This window comes from Podarcis pityusensis (assembly GCF_964106645.2).
Source record: "Podarcis pityusensis genome assembly, chromosome: 14".
NCBI classification, from domain to species: domain Eukaryota; kingdom Metazoa; phylum Chordata; class Lepidosauria; order Squamata; family Lacertidae; genus Podarcis; species Podarcis pityusensis.
Window position 1 is genome coordinate 50,535,448 of NC_138039.1, and position 17,642 is coordinate 50,553,089.

At 43.3% G+C, this 17,642-nt stretch overlaps 1 protein-coding gene across 2 annotated transcripts; it reads left to right on the forward strand.

The window, feature by feature from the left end:
* Positions 1–84: 84 nt before the first annotated feature.
* Positions 85–12,354, forward strand: GTF2A2 (general transcription factor IIA subunit 2). 2 transcript variants are annotated; one of them, XM_080980862.1, is made up of 5 exons: positions 85–214; positions 2,698–2,871; positions 4,020–4,124; positions 9,147–9,273; positions 12,023–12,354. In XM_080980862.1, exons 2-5 carry the CDS (start codon positions 2,800–2,802, stop codon positions 12,046–12,048), a joined length of 330 nt encoding a protein of 109 aa, XP_080836988.1. In that variant the 5' UTR covers positions 85–214; positions 2,698–2,799; the 3' UTR covers positions 12,049–12,354. The 2 variants fall into 2 exon arrangements, with proteins under 2 accessions (XP_080836988.1, XP_080836989.1); XM_080980863.1 differs by having other exon boundaries at positions 89–214; positions 2,727–2,871.
* Positions 12,355–17,642: the final 5,288 nt, after the last annotated feature.

Sequence of the window (17,642 nt, forward strand, 5' to 3'; positions counted from 1 at the left end):
CCCGGCAGACGCATGCGCGGAACACGCCCAAGCCCAGCTACGCGGAATCTCTATGGTGGTCGAGCGACGCCCTCTTTCGATTTCCGGAGCGGGAGCTTCCGCTTCCGGACCGAGCAGCCTGAGGGAGCGGAGGGAGAAGAGTCGTGGCTGATCCGCGTCGGGGGCCGTGAGGAGCGGGAGGCGCCGCGGCCTCCTCCTCCTCCTCCTCCTGCAGGTACCGCCTTCTGCCGGGAAAGGGGCGACCCTGGCGGGGCGGCGCCCGGGAAACGGAGGCCTCCGCCGCCACGGAAGGCCCCGCTGCTGCTCCTTCGCTGCGGCGTCGCTTGAGAAGGACAAGAACCGCGGCGGCGGCGGCGGCACCAATAATAAGTCTTGGTTGTTAAAGTGGGGGGGGGGGTAAAAATGCCCCTGCTCTGCCCGGGCTTTCGTGTGGGGAACAGTCGCGCTCTTGAAACGTTGTAGTTCTATTATGGAAATGTTGTTCTTGTTCTGTTTGTTTATATGCCGCCTTTTCCCCAGGCCGGGACTCGGGCGCCTTACCCAAGTCGAAGCAGCACAGACATAATACTGTACAGAGAGCAAAACACGTGTGAAAAGTAACAGTTAAAAAGATACTGAACCCCAAAACAATATTTTTTAAAATTCTATGACAATGTTGTTTTACTGTACATTATTATTATTATTATTATTATTATTATTATTATTTAGATGCTCTGTGGTTTTAAAACAGGGGTGGTTAACTCCCAAATATTGGGGCAGGGTCCCCCACCCTAATCTTCCTCGTCATGCCCCAGTCTCCACTTGTTTTGGCAGAGGTGGAAATCTCTCATAGAATCATAGAGGGTCATCTAGCCCAGACCTTCAGTGCAGGAATCTCAACACACAGTTCCCAATCCAATTTGAAAGCAATACCGGATGGACCCTACTTAACTTCCCGCATGTGCTAGCAGTTTTCTTAAAGCACCACTATGAAAAGAAAAATATGGTAAAGGGCAAATGCTGCTGGGGTCTTTGGGGAGATGGATATTGCCTGCTCATCCAACTCTGGTGATCTGATCAATTGCTGGATGTGTCTGGTGTGGGCAATGGCACACGCACACACACACCAGGCAATCTGCAGGCATCAGTTGAAGTGGGTGGTGGCTGGTTTGGGGTGTGGGTGTTCTGTACACGTGTTTGTGTGTGCAGGAAGCCTTCCACTGTCATGCAACCCCTGGGGCAGGTACCTTCAACCTTTTAACCCAAATATGCATCTGGGGATCCATTTTTTAATCATAGAAGGGACCCTGAGGGTCATCTAGTCCCCCACCTGCAATTCAGGAATCACAGCTAAATCATCCATTTGCAAGCCCATGGGCTAAACCCTGTCCCCAAAGCCTACCCCCCACCCCCGAAAGGAGACATGACAGTAATGTATGGGTTTAAATTAGGCCACAACTTTATTGAATTTTAGGTGTAGGAACCTTGGCTTAGGCCTTGGAAGGTATCCCTCTCAACCCAACAGGCTGAGGATGCGCAGGGCAGTCAGGTACAGTGGGAAGAGACTGTAAAGCGTGAACTTACACAGCATGCCCTCCACCTCACCAAAGCCACCTACTTGCCGCTGTTCTAGGGCCAGTGACTCCAGTAATCCACACTTTATGGGGCATTGCAACACCGCCGGGTGGGGGTGCATGAGGATGTCACCCCCCATCTTGAAGATAGACTATAGGATACCGACCAAGGCATAAAAACCACCAAAGTTGTGACAAATTGCTACGGGGAAGGCAAAACCTGCCAATGCAGGGGAATTCCTTCCCAGTTCTGAATACCACAACCATCTTCCGACCATAGCAGCGCCTGCTGACCTAGAAAACATGAGGTTAGCCTGCAAAAGAAGACCATGTTATCTTTTTAGGGAGGGTCGGGTGGGTGAATCTGGAAGGAAACCAAGTTAGTTCACTCTAGGCCAAAGGGCATCGGCCTTTTTTCCTGGCCCTCACCCCACCCCCGGCTGGCAGCCCATTGTCCTACTGAGATGGGAGCAGGGTGATGGCCACCCTATAGGAAGGTGGGTGGCACCTGGCCAGGTAAGCCCGTGCAGTGTCGCAAACCCCGCCCACCTCTTGGGAGGGGGCAAGCAGAAATTGCTCCTGTTGTGACTCACCTTGGATCAGTTGAAGACCAGTACCGTAGAGGGTTGGCTAAACTTTCTGCAGCCCTCCACCTAATTTTCCAAATCCAAATAATTTTCGGTTCGCCACCCCTTTTTTAAAATGATAAAACTCCCACCTTTGTCATTTGAAACTCCACTGGGTTTTTACAGTGTGTGAGTTTCCTTGAGAAAGCTATGCCCAAGAAGGTGTTCCACAAATAAAATTATAAATAAAATAAAATTATACATTAAAATATTTATTCCTTTTCTTTTATCTGCCTCTTGGGGTAGGGCACAGAGCATAAAAAGAGTTATGTAATACAGTTTTTACACTGCATAATATCAAAGCAGCTGAATGCAGCTAAAAGCAAACAGCAGCAAGTGGGTTCTTTGAGGCAGAAGAAGCTCTGTGACTGAAGTGCTAAACGTATGCAAAAGAAATAGAATTACTTACTTCGTATGCTTTTAAATTAGAAAAGCCACAGTACTACCTTTTGGTATTTCCAATTCGACTCCACTGTTAGTCTTTAACATCCCTAACACTATTTTTGCTCCCTGTCTAGGTCATTAATTGTTATGCTGGATTTCCTAGGCTTTTGGTGAAAGTTGCAGCAGTTTCAGATCTGTGGATGGTCAACAACGGTTTTTTGCCCTTCTCATGAGCCATGGCCTACCAGCTCTATAGAAATACCACGCTGGGGAATAGTCTTCAGGAGAGCCTAGATGAGCTCATACAGGTAGACTGTAGACTTTTATGCCCTTGTAAGCCTGAACAGCCCAGTGCTGAACTTACACCAGGGTTATGTTCTGCCCCCCTGGACACATAAGTGGAATGAGCATAAGTGGGGAGCATCCTGCTGCACCTCCAGCTCACAAGGAGACTTTCCTCAGATCCCAAAGGGAGTATCCTCTTCAGGATCCTGGAATGCTCATGAGCCAGAGGTGTAACAGAGCTTTGTTGAGGCGCTTCAGGTCTCTCCCACACTTCCAGGTTTCTGGCACTGTACATGACTTGAACGCACGTAAATGGTGGGATGCTTGTACAAGCCACAACAGATATTCAAAATATGATTGAATAAAATGTAACATAGTGTTTATTTGCTCTTTACCTCCTCCCTCCCAAACCTCGCATCATGTGTGGATTTATAAGTAAAGATGAAACACATCAGGGTAATGGTAAGAGGAAATCCACAAAGGAAGATGGTCCTTCTAACTTTTCAGTGCAAACCTAACATTTAAAGTTTAAACTTTTTAAACTGAAAGCATAAGGCTTGCAATCTAGCAAACTCCGTGCCAGAAATCAAATGCTTATTTGCTAGTCTGGAAAAACTGAAGATGGGCAGAATACCCATGCTAAGACACACACAGACCTGACTGAAATACGTTAAGAGGGTAGCTAATTTTTGTATTGGTGTTCAGGTAAATATGGAAAATCGTTGGGACTGTACTGGTTAGAATTTAACAAGGGAATTTTCTATCTGTTGTTAGAATTGTGAAAGCATAATTTTCTGATAACTTTTGCTCAGGCCTTTTTAATTGGATTGGTGTAACTGAGAACAGCCGCAAGTTTAATTTAATTGTTAGTCTGCTCTGTTATTAGGATTGTGTTGTTTAGATAGTGGTTTAACATTTTTATTTAAGTGTTGTATGATTTTATTGTTGCTATGTTGTCCATTGTGTCCTACCCTAGGATCATTGATTTGGTGGAGAGAAGGATAGAAACTGAAATAATAAATTAATAAAGGAATTTTATAGTGGTGATTACAATGTTTCTATGTAATCAGAACTGTTATAACTTAAGATTTTGGAGAGATGAGCTTGTATGCAATATTGAATGTAATTTATCCTCAAAGCTGAATGTTTTTATTTTTCCTCTCCATTTTAGTCTCAGCAGATCACCCCCCAGCTTGCCCTTCAAGTGCTACTTCAGTTTGACAAAGCTATCAATTCTGCATTGGCACAACGGGTCAGAAACAGAGTCAATTTCAGGGTAAGAAAGCTAAATGCTAATGAAGAGTAGCTAATGGCTTCTACCATTTACAGTAACTTTTGCTGACTTAAAATGGGTGCAGACTTCTTTTGACTCCAACTTGCAACATCTTCCTCTGAAGCAAGTTGGTATGGAAAAGCTTCCAAGTTTTTTTTTTTTAATTATTGTTAGGAATCAGCAAAAATGTGGACTCAGAAGAATATATACTTTGATGTTCCAATGCAGTGCAAAACTGGAGGAGGCACCTTGGTTATTTTTTCTATATGTTGACATTATTTTTTCCTGATTTTTTAAAAATGTGATTTAGTGTTTCATGTGAGCCGTCTTGGAAGGATTCGTTACAAGCCACTAGACTTTGTTTAATTATCCTCCCCTTCAAAGGTCAGGTTGTTAACTGGTCGTCTACACATGTCGCAAGAAGGCATCTAGCTGAGCTTCTGGGCGTAGATCCTCTTTCCATCGATCTGAAATCCACTGTCCACATTTACAGCAAGCCACACATGCAGAGGATACTGCTCACCTTTGATTCTAAAAAGCTTCCAACCTATATGATGTCCCTACGAAGCTACCTGACTAATTATAGAATTTTTATCACAAGAGTTTTTATCAACACTAAGATTTGCCCTCTTATTCCCTACTCTCCAGTTAAAAGGAAAGCAATTAAAAATGAGGGCATTCCATCTACTACGAGCTCTACCTCTCCACCCTCAGACTTAATTAGTTGGACAGAGACCCCCATGCCCCTCCTATCAAAGGCTACTCATCTTGAGAATTCGATGGAGCAGGAATTACTTGTCTCCTTCTCCCATCTGCCAAAAGCCGAACAAACAGAGATAACGGACAGACTAGATGAGTTATTACTCTATCTCCGCAACTTTGAAGATCTAGCGCCCACAAAAGAGGCAAATATTCCACCTAACTTGGAGCGAAAAATGGGTCATGAATCTCCTCAGGTCACGGCAGAACACACACCCCTACTCTGCCCAACTGAAATCCACGCCGAAATCTCTGTGGCGCCCCTAATCACATTACCGGAGACTCAACCATCCAATGGTTGCATCTTCCACGACCCCGGGAAAGCCCTAGATGCTATTGAAGAGACAAAATGACTCTCACCCCTACTACTATCCTGGAACGTTGCTGGATGGCAATCGAAAACAAGGGACAAAGACGTTTTAACCTACATATCACAGTTCAAGATCATCCTGCTCCAAGAAACCTGGATGCAAAATCCTTTCGAACTACACAATTACTTTGCTTTCCATTCCCCTGCCTCAATCGGCCCAAAAGGCGGAAGACCGGCGGGAGGTTTGAGCACCTTCGTATCGACAGATATAGGAGCCTCCCCTATCCAATTGAAAATCGATAAAAAATGGATTTTGGCCGTTAAAATATTCTCCACCCATTTTAAGATCATATGCATCAATGTTTATATTCACCCACTTATGAAACAAACTGATCTTAAAAACATCTGGAACGAACTGGAAGACTGCATTCTCCTTGTCTCAAATAAGTTTCCCTCTGCCTCCTTAATTATTGGTGGGGACTTTAATGCAAGGCTAGGCCACTCAGACGAACAGTTAATCAAGGAAAGTGGAATGGGTCCCCTAAATGCTAATGATGAACATTGGCCCCTATTCAGGCGTCACTCACTTGACCCAGTTACCAATTTTGCTGGTACATGTCTTTTTTTAATGGCACTTAGATTAAACCTTGTTATTTTAAACGGCCTCTCCTCGGGGGACTGCCCTGGCCAATTTACTTACTGGTCAGGCTTAAGGCATTCTGCTATTGACTACATCCTTGTCTCCCAAGAACTCTTCGATGAATATATTGAATTTACTGTAGATATAAGAACCGAAAGTGACCATTTACCCCTAAATCTTAAAAGGACTGAATTTTGGGAACCCTCTAGATGTGGGCTTGCCCCGCAGACTCCTGATCCTAGCGCTTTACAACAAATAGGCAGATCCAGAATTAAATGGTCCCCTTATGTTAATAACAATTTTGGTATTTGGACACAATCAATGGAAGGTCAACTCCTCTGGGCTGATCTGACTTCCAGCGACACTGAAGAGACCTCCCCAATTGACCATTATAACACATTAATCCGAAAACTCCAACCGTTATTGTCAAGACCCAGAAGATCTAACCAAAATGACTCCCCTACCAACAAAAAATGGTTTGACCACGAATGCACTCAGGCAAAACTTATACTCAGGGAATGCTTTAAGGTCTTCCAGCAAAATCCTAACCCTATCACTAAATTGGAGTTACAACTTTAAAAAAAGAACTACAAAGAGTTATTAAAAACCAAAAAAAGAACCGCAGACTCTCTCATCTGGCAGGCCCTCATAAAAGCGTCAATAGAAAAAGACAATTCCAACTTCTGGAAAATTATCTCCAGTCAAACCAAAGCTCCTAATGAGGGCACAATAATCCCTGCAAATTCATGGGAAGAGCACTATAAAGTGCTGTTTAGGGAACATCGTCCTTCTGCGCCGCTTAACATCCCCTTAGATAATGATACACCATGGCCCCCAACATCTGAAACTGAAATCACTTCGCTAATTCTACAAATGAAATCTGGCAAAGCCCCAGGAAGTGATTTCATTGTCGCTGAACTTCTGAAAGCGCAAATAAACTGGTGGGCCCCGGTCCTTGCAAATCTATTTTCATATATAGATAAGACAACTGAAATCCCTAAAGATTGGGGACTAGCTATAATTGTTCCCATATTTAAAAAGGGCAACCCCTCTGATCCATCTAATTATAGACCAATTAGTCTCCTGAATGTGATCTGTAAACTTTATACAAAACATCTATGCCTAAAATTATGGGAATGGTTAGATCATAATAACTTGCTAGAAATTGAACAAGCAGGGTTTACATCCGGACGTTCCACCATTGATCACTGCTTAGTGTTAGATTACTTTGTCTATAAGTATGCGAAATATTGGAAAAAGTCATTATATGCGGCCTTTGTGGACCTAAAGGCAGCATTTGATTCTGTATCCAGGAGCAGGCTCTGGGCCAAATTGGCCAATATGGGTATTAACAGAAGGTTATTACTTCTGATGATTAAGCTTCATGAGAACAATACCCTCCAGATAAGACTTGCACAGGACGGCAGACTCTCTAGAGAAATCCCAGTCCAAAGAGGAGTTAGACAAGGATGCCTATTAGCCCCATTCCTATTTAACATCTATGTTAACTCCCTGGTCACATGCTGCCGTGAAATTGAAACCCACCCCCCTGTGTTCTCTAATGGCAGAAAAGTACCAATTTTAATGTATGCGGATGACGCTGTTCTTCTCTCTCAAACCAAAGTGGGTCTGAAACGTGCCTTAGGAAAGTTTAGTGACCAATGTAACACTGAACTGTTAACAATTAACTTTGCCAAAACCAAAATTGTACATTTTAACCGCTCCTTCAGGAAGGATAATTGGAGCGTAAAGGGAAACGCCATTGAACAGACTAAGACCTTCCAATACTTAGGCATTACTTTCTCTTATAATGCCAAATTCTCAACACACTTGACCACATCAGCTATATCAGCAGAAAGAAGTGCAAATGCTATCCTTAGATTATTCAGAAGGAAAGGAGCTGGCTTCCTCCCGATGGCCCTAACAGTCTTTCAGGCAAAATCTTTAGCCCAACTTCTATATGGCTCTCAAATTAGCAACCTTAAGACCCTTGAAACAGTACAATCTAAATTCTTAAGATCATTATTTGCTACCCCTAAGTGTACACCTAATGCAGTCTTAAGGCAAGAGGCAGGACTGCCCAGAGTGGAATTAAAAGTCTGGGAACAAGCAATATCCCTCTGGCTGAAAATCCATTACAATCCTAAGGGTCTATTACCTTGCTTCCTGGCCGCAGTTCCCTATCCTCCTTGACTTATGCAAATAACTAACAAGATCAAACAAATTGGCCTAAACCCTGAAAATCTTTTTATTGGAACTCTGAACAAGGCAAAAGCTACTATCACTCGGAGACTTTATGATATCGAATTACAACAAGAAGGCGCCCTACTCCCAGAGACGTATAGATGTTTAAAAGCTTGGCCTAATTTTGCAGCTGCCCCTTACTTAACTAACATCACTAACGAAGCCTATAGATGGGCTTTCTCTAGAGCCCGCTTTGAGACAATGCCCTCAGCAGTGCTGTACGGCAAATTCACACGGGTTCCAATGCATGTGCGTCTCTGCCCTTGTATGTCTAATAAGGTAGAATCTGTCACACACATTCTTCTATCTTGCGAATTCTATAGTGAAGAACGAGTTCAACTTATTTTACCGCTTCTATCAAAATTTATACCCCTTCAATATTATTTTGAATCCTCCCCTGAAATTCTTCGAAAATACCTCCTGGAAGATTCCTCAAGCTCAATATCATATGAGGTGGCTAAATTTTGCACTTTAGTAATTAAGAAGCGTAAATCTCTTCTGTTGAATGGCACACTGCGAAGTTCCCTTGTGTAACCTTTTTTCTTTTCTGAAGTTGTTGCTGATTTCTTGTTGTCTGATCTTGTGGTGTTTAGTGTCACTGGCTTTGGCCGCAATAAACTTGAGAAACTTGAGAAGGATTTATAAAAGGTGAAATATATGATATGAAAAGAAACCAGCATATGGACTTCATGTCCTGAAAGGTGGATATAAATCATTATAACAAATTAGTTATAAAATGTTGGTGGCAGGACATGCAGCAGTAATGCAAAATTTCAAATAACTGGGTTAGCTTTGCTATATGCCCAAGGGCTGGACTGTGCATTTAAGGGGGGGGTCTAATTGTACTTCTCAGGCCGGCATTTGGCTGTTCTAAGTCTCTCCTTTATTCTGTGTGGGTGTTGTTGTTGTTTTTAAGCCTACCACAAGGTGGCACAAGAAGCACACCCTTCAGAATTACTCTGAGGCACATGGGTGGCACAAAATATGAGTGAAACAATTCCAAAGAAGTTTTTCTTGAAGTTACTTAGATGTTCTTTTTTCTCTCTCTTTCTTCCCCTGTTCGCTCCTGAAGGGCTCCCTGAACACATACAGATTTTGTGACAACGTTTGGACATTTGTACTGAATGATGTTGAATTCAGAGAGGTCACTGAGCTTGTGAAAGTGGATAAAGTGAAAATAGTAGCCTGTGATGGAAAAAGTAAGTTCTGGAATGTGATGTGTGTGAAGATGCTGAGATCAAGTGGCAGAGTAGCAATAGATTATATATATATATATTGCACAAGAATTACAGCTGTTGGTAAACCCATGAGTCTTTGATGAGAAAATTTTGCACAAAGCATATGAAAGGCTTCTCCCTCCCCTTAAAGTATCCTAAAATACATTTGACCCATTGTTTGGTGGTGGTGCCACCCCAGTCATGAAACTTCCTTTCCTTGGTAGCACAGTACATGATGAAAATTTACTGACTCTCCCAACCATTCAGAGACTAAGTTTGGTTTAATTTCAGTTATTTCAGCCTCTAAACTTCTTATTTCACACATGTTGTTTTTGTTTTACTGATGGTTTTTGATTGACTCTCTTTGATAGTTTTATTTTGATGTAAGCTTCTTTTGGGGTCATTTTTGAGTAGAAGTGTTACATTAGAATGCAAGATAAAATAAGACCTGGCTATTCTGGTTCTTGAATTGAGCTTTTCAAATGAGAGAGTTCCTCTGTCACCTGCCCTGTAAGTCTCAATTAAAATGGGATTTTCTACCAGGGCAGGATTTTATGAAGAAAGGATGTGTTTGGGTTTTAACCTGATAAAAAGTGGCAAATGCATCTTTGTTGCTATTATGTTTATATCCCACTAGTTTTTATTTCGTACAAGTTATGTACTGCTTGACTGTAGAAAATCTCAAAGCAGTGTACAAGCTATAACTTCTCAGCCAAGATTGGCTTACAATTAAAAGCCACCACAAGGGGTACTAAACATTAGAGATGTGTGTGTAGCTCTTTCTTTTGGCCTCTGGCAGCTGGTGTAATAGTCCATCCAGCTCTAGATTTTTCCCTCCAGAAGAAGGTGGCAAAAGTATCTGCAGGTGGGGCAGGGGGTTGGCTGATGGTCAAAGTGCCAGGCCACAGACAGCACCTCATCATTTCATTAGGGAAATGCCCTTTAGCCACAATGGGTATTTGTTGTGTAATTGCTGTGTGTGTCTAACGCTGTTTGGAAGCAGAATTTTAAGTGTTTACACTGCACTGCTGCAAATAAAGGATGTGTTGCCTGCCTATGAAGACCTGAAAGCCAACTGGCTTGGGCAATGGATTTCTAGAGTCTCTGTGGGGAAAGGTCATAGCTTAGCAGTAGAACATCTGCTTTGAATGCAAAAGATCCTAAGCACACAGCATCCTAATCCACAGCACCTCCAGTTAGGCCTGGGGATATCCCATCTGAAACTTTAGAACTATTCTGCTATACAGTGTAGACCAGGAACCTGTGGCCCTCCTCGTGGCCATGCTGTGTGGGGCTGATGGAAGTTGGAGTCCAACAGCCATAGGCTCCCCATCCCTGCTATAGACAATGCTCAGCTTGGTGGACCAATGGTCTGAATTGGTATAAGGTAGCTTTATTCAGTACCTCAAATCTTTTTATTTTTTAGAGGAAGGACCCTAGAGTAGAATAGGGGTAGACAACATGGTTCCTGCTAAGTGTTGTTGGACTCCAACCCTCACCAGCCCCAGCCAGCATGGCCATAGTCAGGGATTATGGGACCCATAGTCCAAAATATCTGGAGGGCAACACATTGTCTGTGCCTTGAGTAGGGCATATGCTTTGTATGCAGAAGGTCCCAGGTTCAGTCCCAGCATCTCCAGGTGTGGGAGAGAGAAAACCCCTGTCTGCCATGTTCTTTTTAAAGCAGGAGTGGGAAACCTCAGGCCCTATATAGCCCTTGGGACTCTCCCCAAGCCACACCTCTCAGCAGCCATTCTCCAAGCCCTTCTGGGGTACTTTTGCCTGCCTGGAATATGTCCTTGAAGTGTGACAATGCCTCTTACTTGCCTGGATGGAGAAATGGGTGTATGGGTGCAGAAATATCTCCACTTCTGCATGGATGGAATTTGACATATTATACAGAGGAGAAGCTTCCATGCATTGTTCCACCTACATGTGTTTCTGGCCCCACCCACTACTGGTATGTGCTGCCCAACCCAACCCAGAAAGCTTCCCTTCCCCTGTGTTAAAGACAGTGAAGCAGGAGCTGACTAAAAAGTTGGCACCCTTGTATCTTAACAGCATTGCCTTTTGAAGGATCTTCTTACTTACAGATTTATGTGCCTTCTTTTTTATATTAAAAAAAAATCAGTCTTCCTTCGGCACATAAATGCAATTTTTGTAACTTGCTGGTGCAGTGTTAGGTACTGAAGAGTTTCAGAAGGGTGCAGTCAACAGCCCTAGAGATAATGAGAGGGAGCCACTGTTACTGATTGCAGTGTTTCCTCTCTAGCTGCCTTCTGTTCAAAACTGGCTCAATCCATATGAAAAACCTGGTCTATGAAGTTTGTATACAGCTCCCCATACAACTTACACCAGAACTTCAGCAGGAAGGGTTTCTAGGTCAGTGGTAAAGTGTATGCTTTGCATAAGGAATGTCCCAGGTTCAGTTCTTGGCATCTCAACCTGACTCCCTGAAATTTTTTGCAAGTGGCAAGACACCTGGAGAGGTGCCAAGCACATGCAACAATTCTTAGATATATGGATCAGTGGCCTAACTCTTAGGGTAAGGTTTAGAATGAAATCAGTGAAAAGAATTGAGTAATGTAAAAATTAGGCACAAATCTCTTAGTTTCATTCAGGATTCACGGAAGCCTTGTGGAGCTCATAAAATTTGTGAGATCTCATTTTGGACTTGGAGTTGTCTTTAACAGCAGTGTCCTGTTTTAAATTGCCTTCTTCTCACTTCCAGATACTGGTTCCAATGCTGCAGAGTGAAGAGGAAGATGGGTCCCTGTGTCAGCAATGTCTTTAAGAGGCTGCAATTCTGAGAGAGGAGGGTGGCCAAAGAGTGTGTGGATGACCATTTTAATGATGCAGATATGAGTAATCCATGCTGGAATGCCTTGTGGAACTGTCTTGGCAGAAGCTCTGTAGAGCATCTTTTGAGTTCACCTAAGACATGAAGGCAAAGAATATTGCTTTTTAAGAAAGAGAGAGAAACATAAAACTAAGGATTAAATGTTGTTGCTTTTTGGTTCATCAAGGTAACTTCTCCAATAAACATTTTATTTAAAACTTTTAGATGAGTGGTAAGTAGACCTGTGTCCTTTTCTTCTGTGAATAGGAATCCCTGGATGGGTTAAAGGAATCTTCTATCTTGTGTATATACAATCAACAATGTACATAATGTCTAAGGATGCCCCAAATTGTAATTAGCCGGGAATCTACACAAATTGAGAACCCCAAAAAAGAGATTAAAAAGTTGGGGGTCGTCTTATACGCCGGGTAAGAGTGATGCAGAGGAGAGCCTGCCCATTGCTGCGGCAGCGGCTCCAAAACAGTAGCAGCTGGCGGCGGGCTCTGCTCCGCGCCAGGTGGCTTTCTCTCAGCGTGGAGCTGCCCAGCATATTAGGCGACTGGGCTTATAAGACGAACCCCCAAATTGCAGCTGCCAATTTGGGGAGTTATCTAATATGACCAGTCGCCTAATACGCTGGAATCTACGGTATTCTAGTTCTGTATTTTACCAGAACATACGGTGCAAACAGTTAGGCTTTGCTAGTATAAAAGGGTAACCACCCCCTCCCCTCACAGAAGAAAAGTGTGAAAAGGCAGCACTAATATAAGGAAAGTATGGGATAATAATGCCCGTTCTTTTCAGGCCTTGGAAACCCTGGGAACTATGTACAGTATATGGAAGGCACCCTAGAATTTACCAGTTTTTACAACCCTTTAGAAAGAGCCAATTGTGATGTACTTTAAACCTATGAACAAGCATAAAGTAAGACAGTGCAAAAAGCATGCATAAGCTAAAAACAAATTTGTAGTAAATCTACTCAGACAGTAACAGCAGATAATTGTACTGGCAAATGACATTCCTCAAAAGTCAAGGAGCTCCGTGCATCCGCGTTGCATGCAAAGGTACCAGGGTTCAGTCTTCAATGGCATCTCCAGTTAACACCAGGATGGGGAACCTGTGGTCCTTTAGATGTTGCTGGACCACTACAATAATCTCTGACACTATTGGCCATGCTGGCTGGAGCTGATGGGAGGGCACCAAGTTCTCTTGCCTGATCTAGCCCAACCTTCGGTATCCAGCAGTGGCCAGCCTGATGCTTCTAGGAAGCTCACAGCAGATGAAGGTGACAATCATTGCCTGTTGCTTGTTCCCAGAGATACACTGCCTCCATACATGGAGGATCCTCTTAGCCATCATGGCTAATCACTTAGCAGGCCTATCCTTCCATAGCTCACTTTCCTGTGGCCTTCCAGATGTTGCTGGACTACAACTCCCATAATCTCCTGACCATTGGCTATGCTGGCTGGAGCTGATGGGAGTTGGAATCCCAAAACCTCTGCAGGTTGTCAGGCTGTGCAAAGCAGTCTCATAGGTATGCATGTGCTACAGAACTCTCCGCTTACCAAAGGTTTTTTGGGTTGTGGTGCTTCAGGTGTTGCTGGACTGCTGCTGCCATCATGTCTTACTGTTGGCCAAGCTGCCTGGAGCCCCTTGTTCCTCATTCCAGATGTACAGAACAAGTCTGTGGTCCTGCTCTGTTACTAAGAAAGTTGCTAACTTTTCCCTAACAGGTCAAGGTGTATTCCCTAAGGTACCATATTTTTCAGGTTTGCTTCTCCCTATGGCAGTCATGATGATCTACCTGTACTGCATTCCATGTACACTACATCATTCACACACCCAAAGCTATAATTGTGGTGGCTTAACTTGTACAAAAGTTTGCAGAAATGGTTTGGTATGCTCTTTTTAGTGGGAGTGAACCTAATGCCCTGAAGCCAACAAATATTTCAGATGCACTGACCTTTTTCTGGTCTCCTGCCTTTATGAGCAGCCTTCCTCCTAATTGTGCTGTTGGAGAAATGTGAGCACACACTTCACTGGATAGAGGCTTAAAACCAGGGCTTCATTTTACTTCTAGAACATTGTGATCTGCCACAACGCACTGCCATGGAGCAAATTCTTACTCCTTTTATGTAGATTACAGTGATACCTCGGGTTAAGTACTTAATTTGTTCCGAAGGTCCATTCTTAACCTGAAACTGTTCTTAACCTGAAGCACCACTTTAGCTAATGGGGCCTCCTGCTGCTGCCGCGCTGCCAAAGCACGATTTCTGTTCTTATCCTGAAGCAAAGTTTTTAACCCAAGGTACTATTTCTGGGTTGGCGGAGTCTGTAACCTGAAGCGTATGTAACCCTGAAGTACCACTGTACTGGTTTTTAAAAGTTTAGGTAGAAAGTAGCCCTGATTAACCGGGCAGCACATTTAAAAAAAAATACTTATTCAAGCATTTATAAAAATTGTGAATGGCAAGCAACATCCTAAAAGAGACATTCCCAATTCTCTCACACCCAGTGCATCACTGAAGATGTTGCCAGGGGCCACACATATTAAACAAAAAAAGGAGCCCTTTTGCCCCAGAATGCTTCTTTTTACTGAGAGCTGATCTGTTTGTACAAGAACATGAGAACAGCCTGCTGGATCAGGCCAATGGCTCATCTTGTCCAGCGTTCCTGTTCTCATAGTGGCCAGCCAGATTCCCTTGGCAAACCAGCAAGCGGCACAAGAGCAGTAGCTGTAGAACTGTTTGCTAGGCTGACAACCATCTCATGAAATGGGAAGCTTCCTGAGAACTGATATCTTTTAAGTCTTCTGTCACCATAGTTTAATGCCACAATAGCATCAAACATACTGCTGGTGCCGTAGCCCACATTAACCTGACACCACTGAGTGCCAGTTCTATTGTTGTCATTTGGCTCTTGTTCTGTAGGATGTAGCAAGGTGAGCAAACTGCATTCCATGCATGTGTGTACATGTGGATTGCATTTTTAACACTTTTGTTTCAAAATGACTGTTATTCTGCCCCATCTTACTATTCAGCTGTGTGATGTATGCTTGTGCTACAATCAAAGCTGCTGTGAATACAGTGGTCTGTGACTTGACTAATTCAGCTTGGTAGAAAACCAGTTAAAAGCTAGTTTCAGTTAAAAAAGAAAACTTTAACAGAGTTTAATCAGCCACCTTGTCCTCTCCCCTGACAAAAATCCCCATTTCCAGGGGACAACGCTGAACTAAATCCACCCTATTTTTAAACTCCTACTCGCTAGAATTGACGTGAGCTCATTAGTTGGGCAACACTTCCTTGTGCTAATCTAACAAGGACTTCTTGATTGAATTCCAAGCATTAGCATCTGGATGGGGACGGGGAGAAACTAGCTGGGGATATAAATTGGGAGTAAGCTCATGAGGGAGCCCAATCCATGAGCAAGATAGGAGCCACAGGTGAGACAGTGCCTCCATCACAGTGCCAACATCAAGGTAACAACTGCAGTTGGCCCAATGTGCAACAGCTGTGGAAAAGGCAAAGTCAACTTCAGGGATCATTATGAAAGGGACTGAAATAAAATTGTCAGTATCATAATGACTTTGTACAAATCTATTGTGGAAAGGGGCAGCCAAAATGGTCAAAAGGTTGGAGCAAATCCCCTATGAGGTACCATTACAACCTTGGGGGCTTTTTATTTTAGATGGTGAGTAAGGTAGTATGTGATAAAGCTGTACAAAATTACTCATGGTGTGATAGAATGTGGGGTCACCCGGACAAAAGACCCTGGTAGCCTGATGTCATGAAACTGACCAGAGGGGCAGCAACTCGGGACCTAATGGTAAGTGGCATCCAGGATCTGGTGCAAGATATACCGTATTTTTCCGTGTCTAAGACAATGTTTTTTGCTATAAAAAAAATTAGTCCAAATCTAATCTTGGTCACATTTTTAGTTGAAATTTAGTCAAAAAGCTCAACAACTTTGGGTGACCTCCCCCCCCCCCAAAAGCTCAAAGTTGTTCTGTTTGTTGTTTAAAATACTGATTTCATAATTTTGGGTTCAAAAAAATATGGGGCATCTTATACATGGGGGCGTCTTATACACAGAAAAATACAGTAAGTGTTGTTGAGCCAATTGGAAGCACTGACCATAATACTATTAAACTAAATGCATGTAAATGGCCAGCTACCAAGAAAATCCAACATGGTCAACATGGTTAATGAGCAGAGTAGAGAAGTTCTTGGAGACAAGGACGCTTCTTTCAATACATTGACGTCTAACTGAAGAGGACAAAAAGGAACACAAAAGTACAAGTGTTAAGCATGCCTAACCCCAAGTCAGATTGCAGCCTATTTCACTGTGTTTTCTCTAGCTCTGTATTTTTAAGAGCATACTTTTTGATACTATTGTTCAAATATAAGATTACTTTCTTTGATGGCTATCCTGGGAATTCCCATCAGTGGGAGTTTGTACTGGACTTCCTGTCTTTTTATCTTGCAAAATAAACATTGACATTTGAGATTAACTGACATCCCATTCACCAATGCGTTCTTCCTGCTTGGCTGACTGTGCTTGCATTGCAACATGCTTGACATGGAAATCTTAAGAGCTGCTGCGATGAATGGCAGTTTTACATTGCATGAGCTTATGCTGATGCACTTAGGCAATGCAATTTCACTTCATCATCAACACAGAGATGTGACTGCTGTGCTTACTTCTAGGCAGGGAATCCAAGTGAACCAATGCCAAATACTAAGCCTGTATAATCAGTGTTATCATCATCACCCTCCCGCTAATAGCAAGCTCAGGTAGTTGAGTGCCAACACAACTGGAAACCAAATGGAGCCACCAGAAACAAGGAGGAAGTATAACCTGCCCAGGGGCATCCTGAGCTTTGCTATGACATCAAAACAACAAAAATCAGTCAAGCAACAGCATGCTCAGTGGTCTCCAGGAGTCATAGGATGCTAGTATCAGTTGGGAATTGGAATCCCAAATAACTGAGGACAGAGTGATTTGGCCTGGGATAGGGCATCTGTATAGTAAAAGCTATGGTTTTCCCAGTAGTGATGTATGGAAGTGAAAGCTGGACCATAAAGAAGGCTGATTGCCGAAGAATTGATGCTTTTGAATTGTGGTGCTGGAGGAGACTCTTGAGAGTCCCATGGACTGCAAGAAGATCAAACCTATCCATTCTTAGGGAAATCAGCCCTGAGTGCTCACTGGAAGGTCAGATCGTGAAGCTGAGGCTCCAATACTTTGGCCACCTCATGAGAAGAGAAGACTCCCTGGAAAAGACCCTGATGTTGGGAAAGATGGAGGGCACAAGGAGAAGGGGACGACAGAGGACGAGATGGTTGGATAGTGTTCTCGAAGCTACCAGCATGAGTTTGACCAAACTGCGGGAGGCAGTGGAAGACAGAAGTGCTTGGCGTGCTCTGGTCCATGGGGTCGTGAAGAGTCGGACATGACTAAACGACTAAACAAAAACAACAAGGGCATCTGTGGCTCTAAGACAGGAGTGCCT

What these genes read in the sequence shown, in the direction of transcription:
- GTF2A2 (XM_080980862.1), top strand. Translation starts at nt 2,800, where the DNA reads ATGGCCTACCAGCTCTATAGAAATACCACGCTGGGGAATAGTCTTCAG. An exon ending in GAAACAGAGTCAATTTCAGG is followed by an intron (nt 4,125 to 9,146) that starts GTAAGAAAGCTA and finishes TCGCTCCTGAAG; the next exon opens with GGCTCCCTGAACACATACAG. An exon ending in AGTAGCCTGTGATGGAAAAA is followed by an intron (nt 9,274 to 12,022) that starts GTAAGTTCTGGA and finishes TCTCACTTCCAG; the next exon opens with ATACTGGTTCCAATGCTGCA.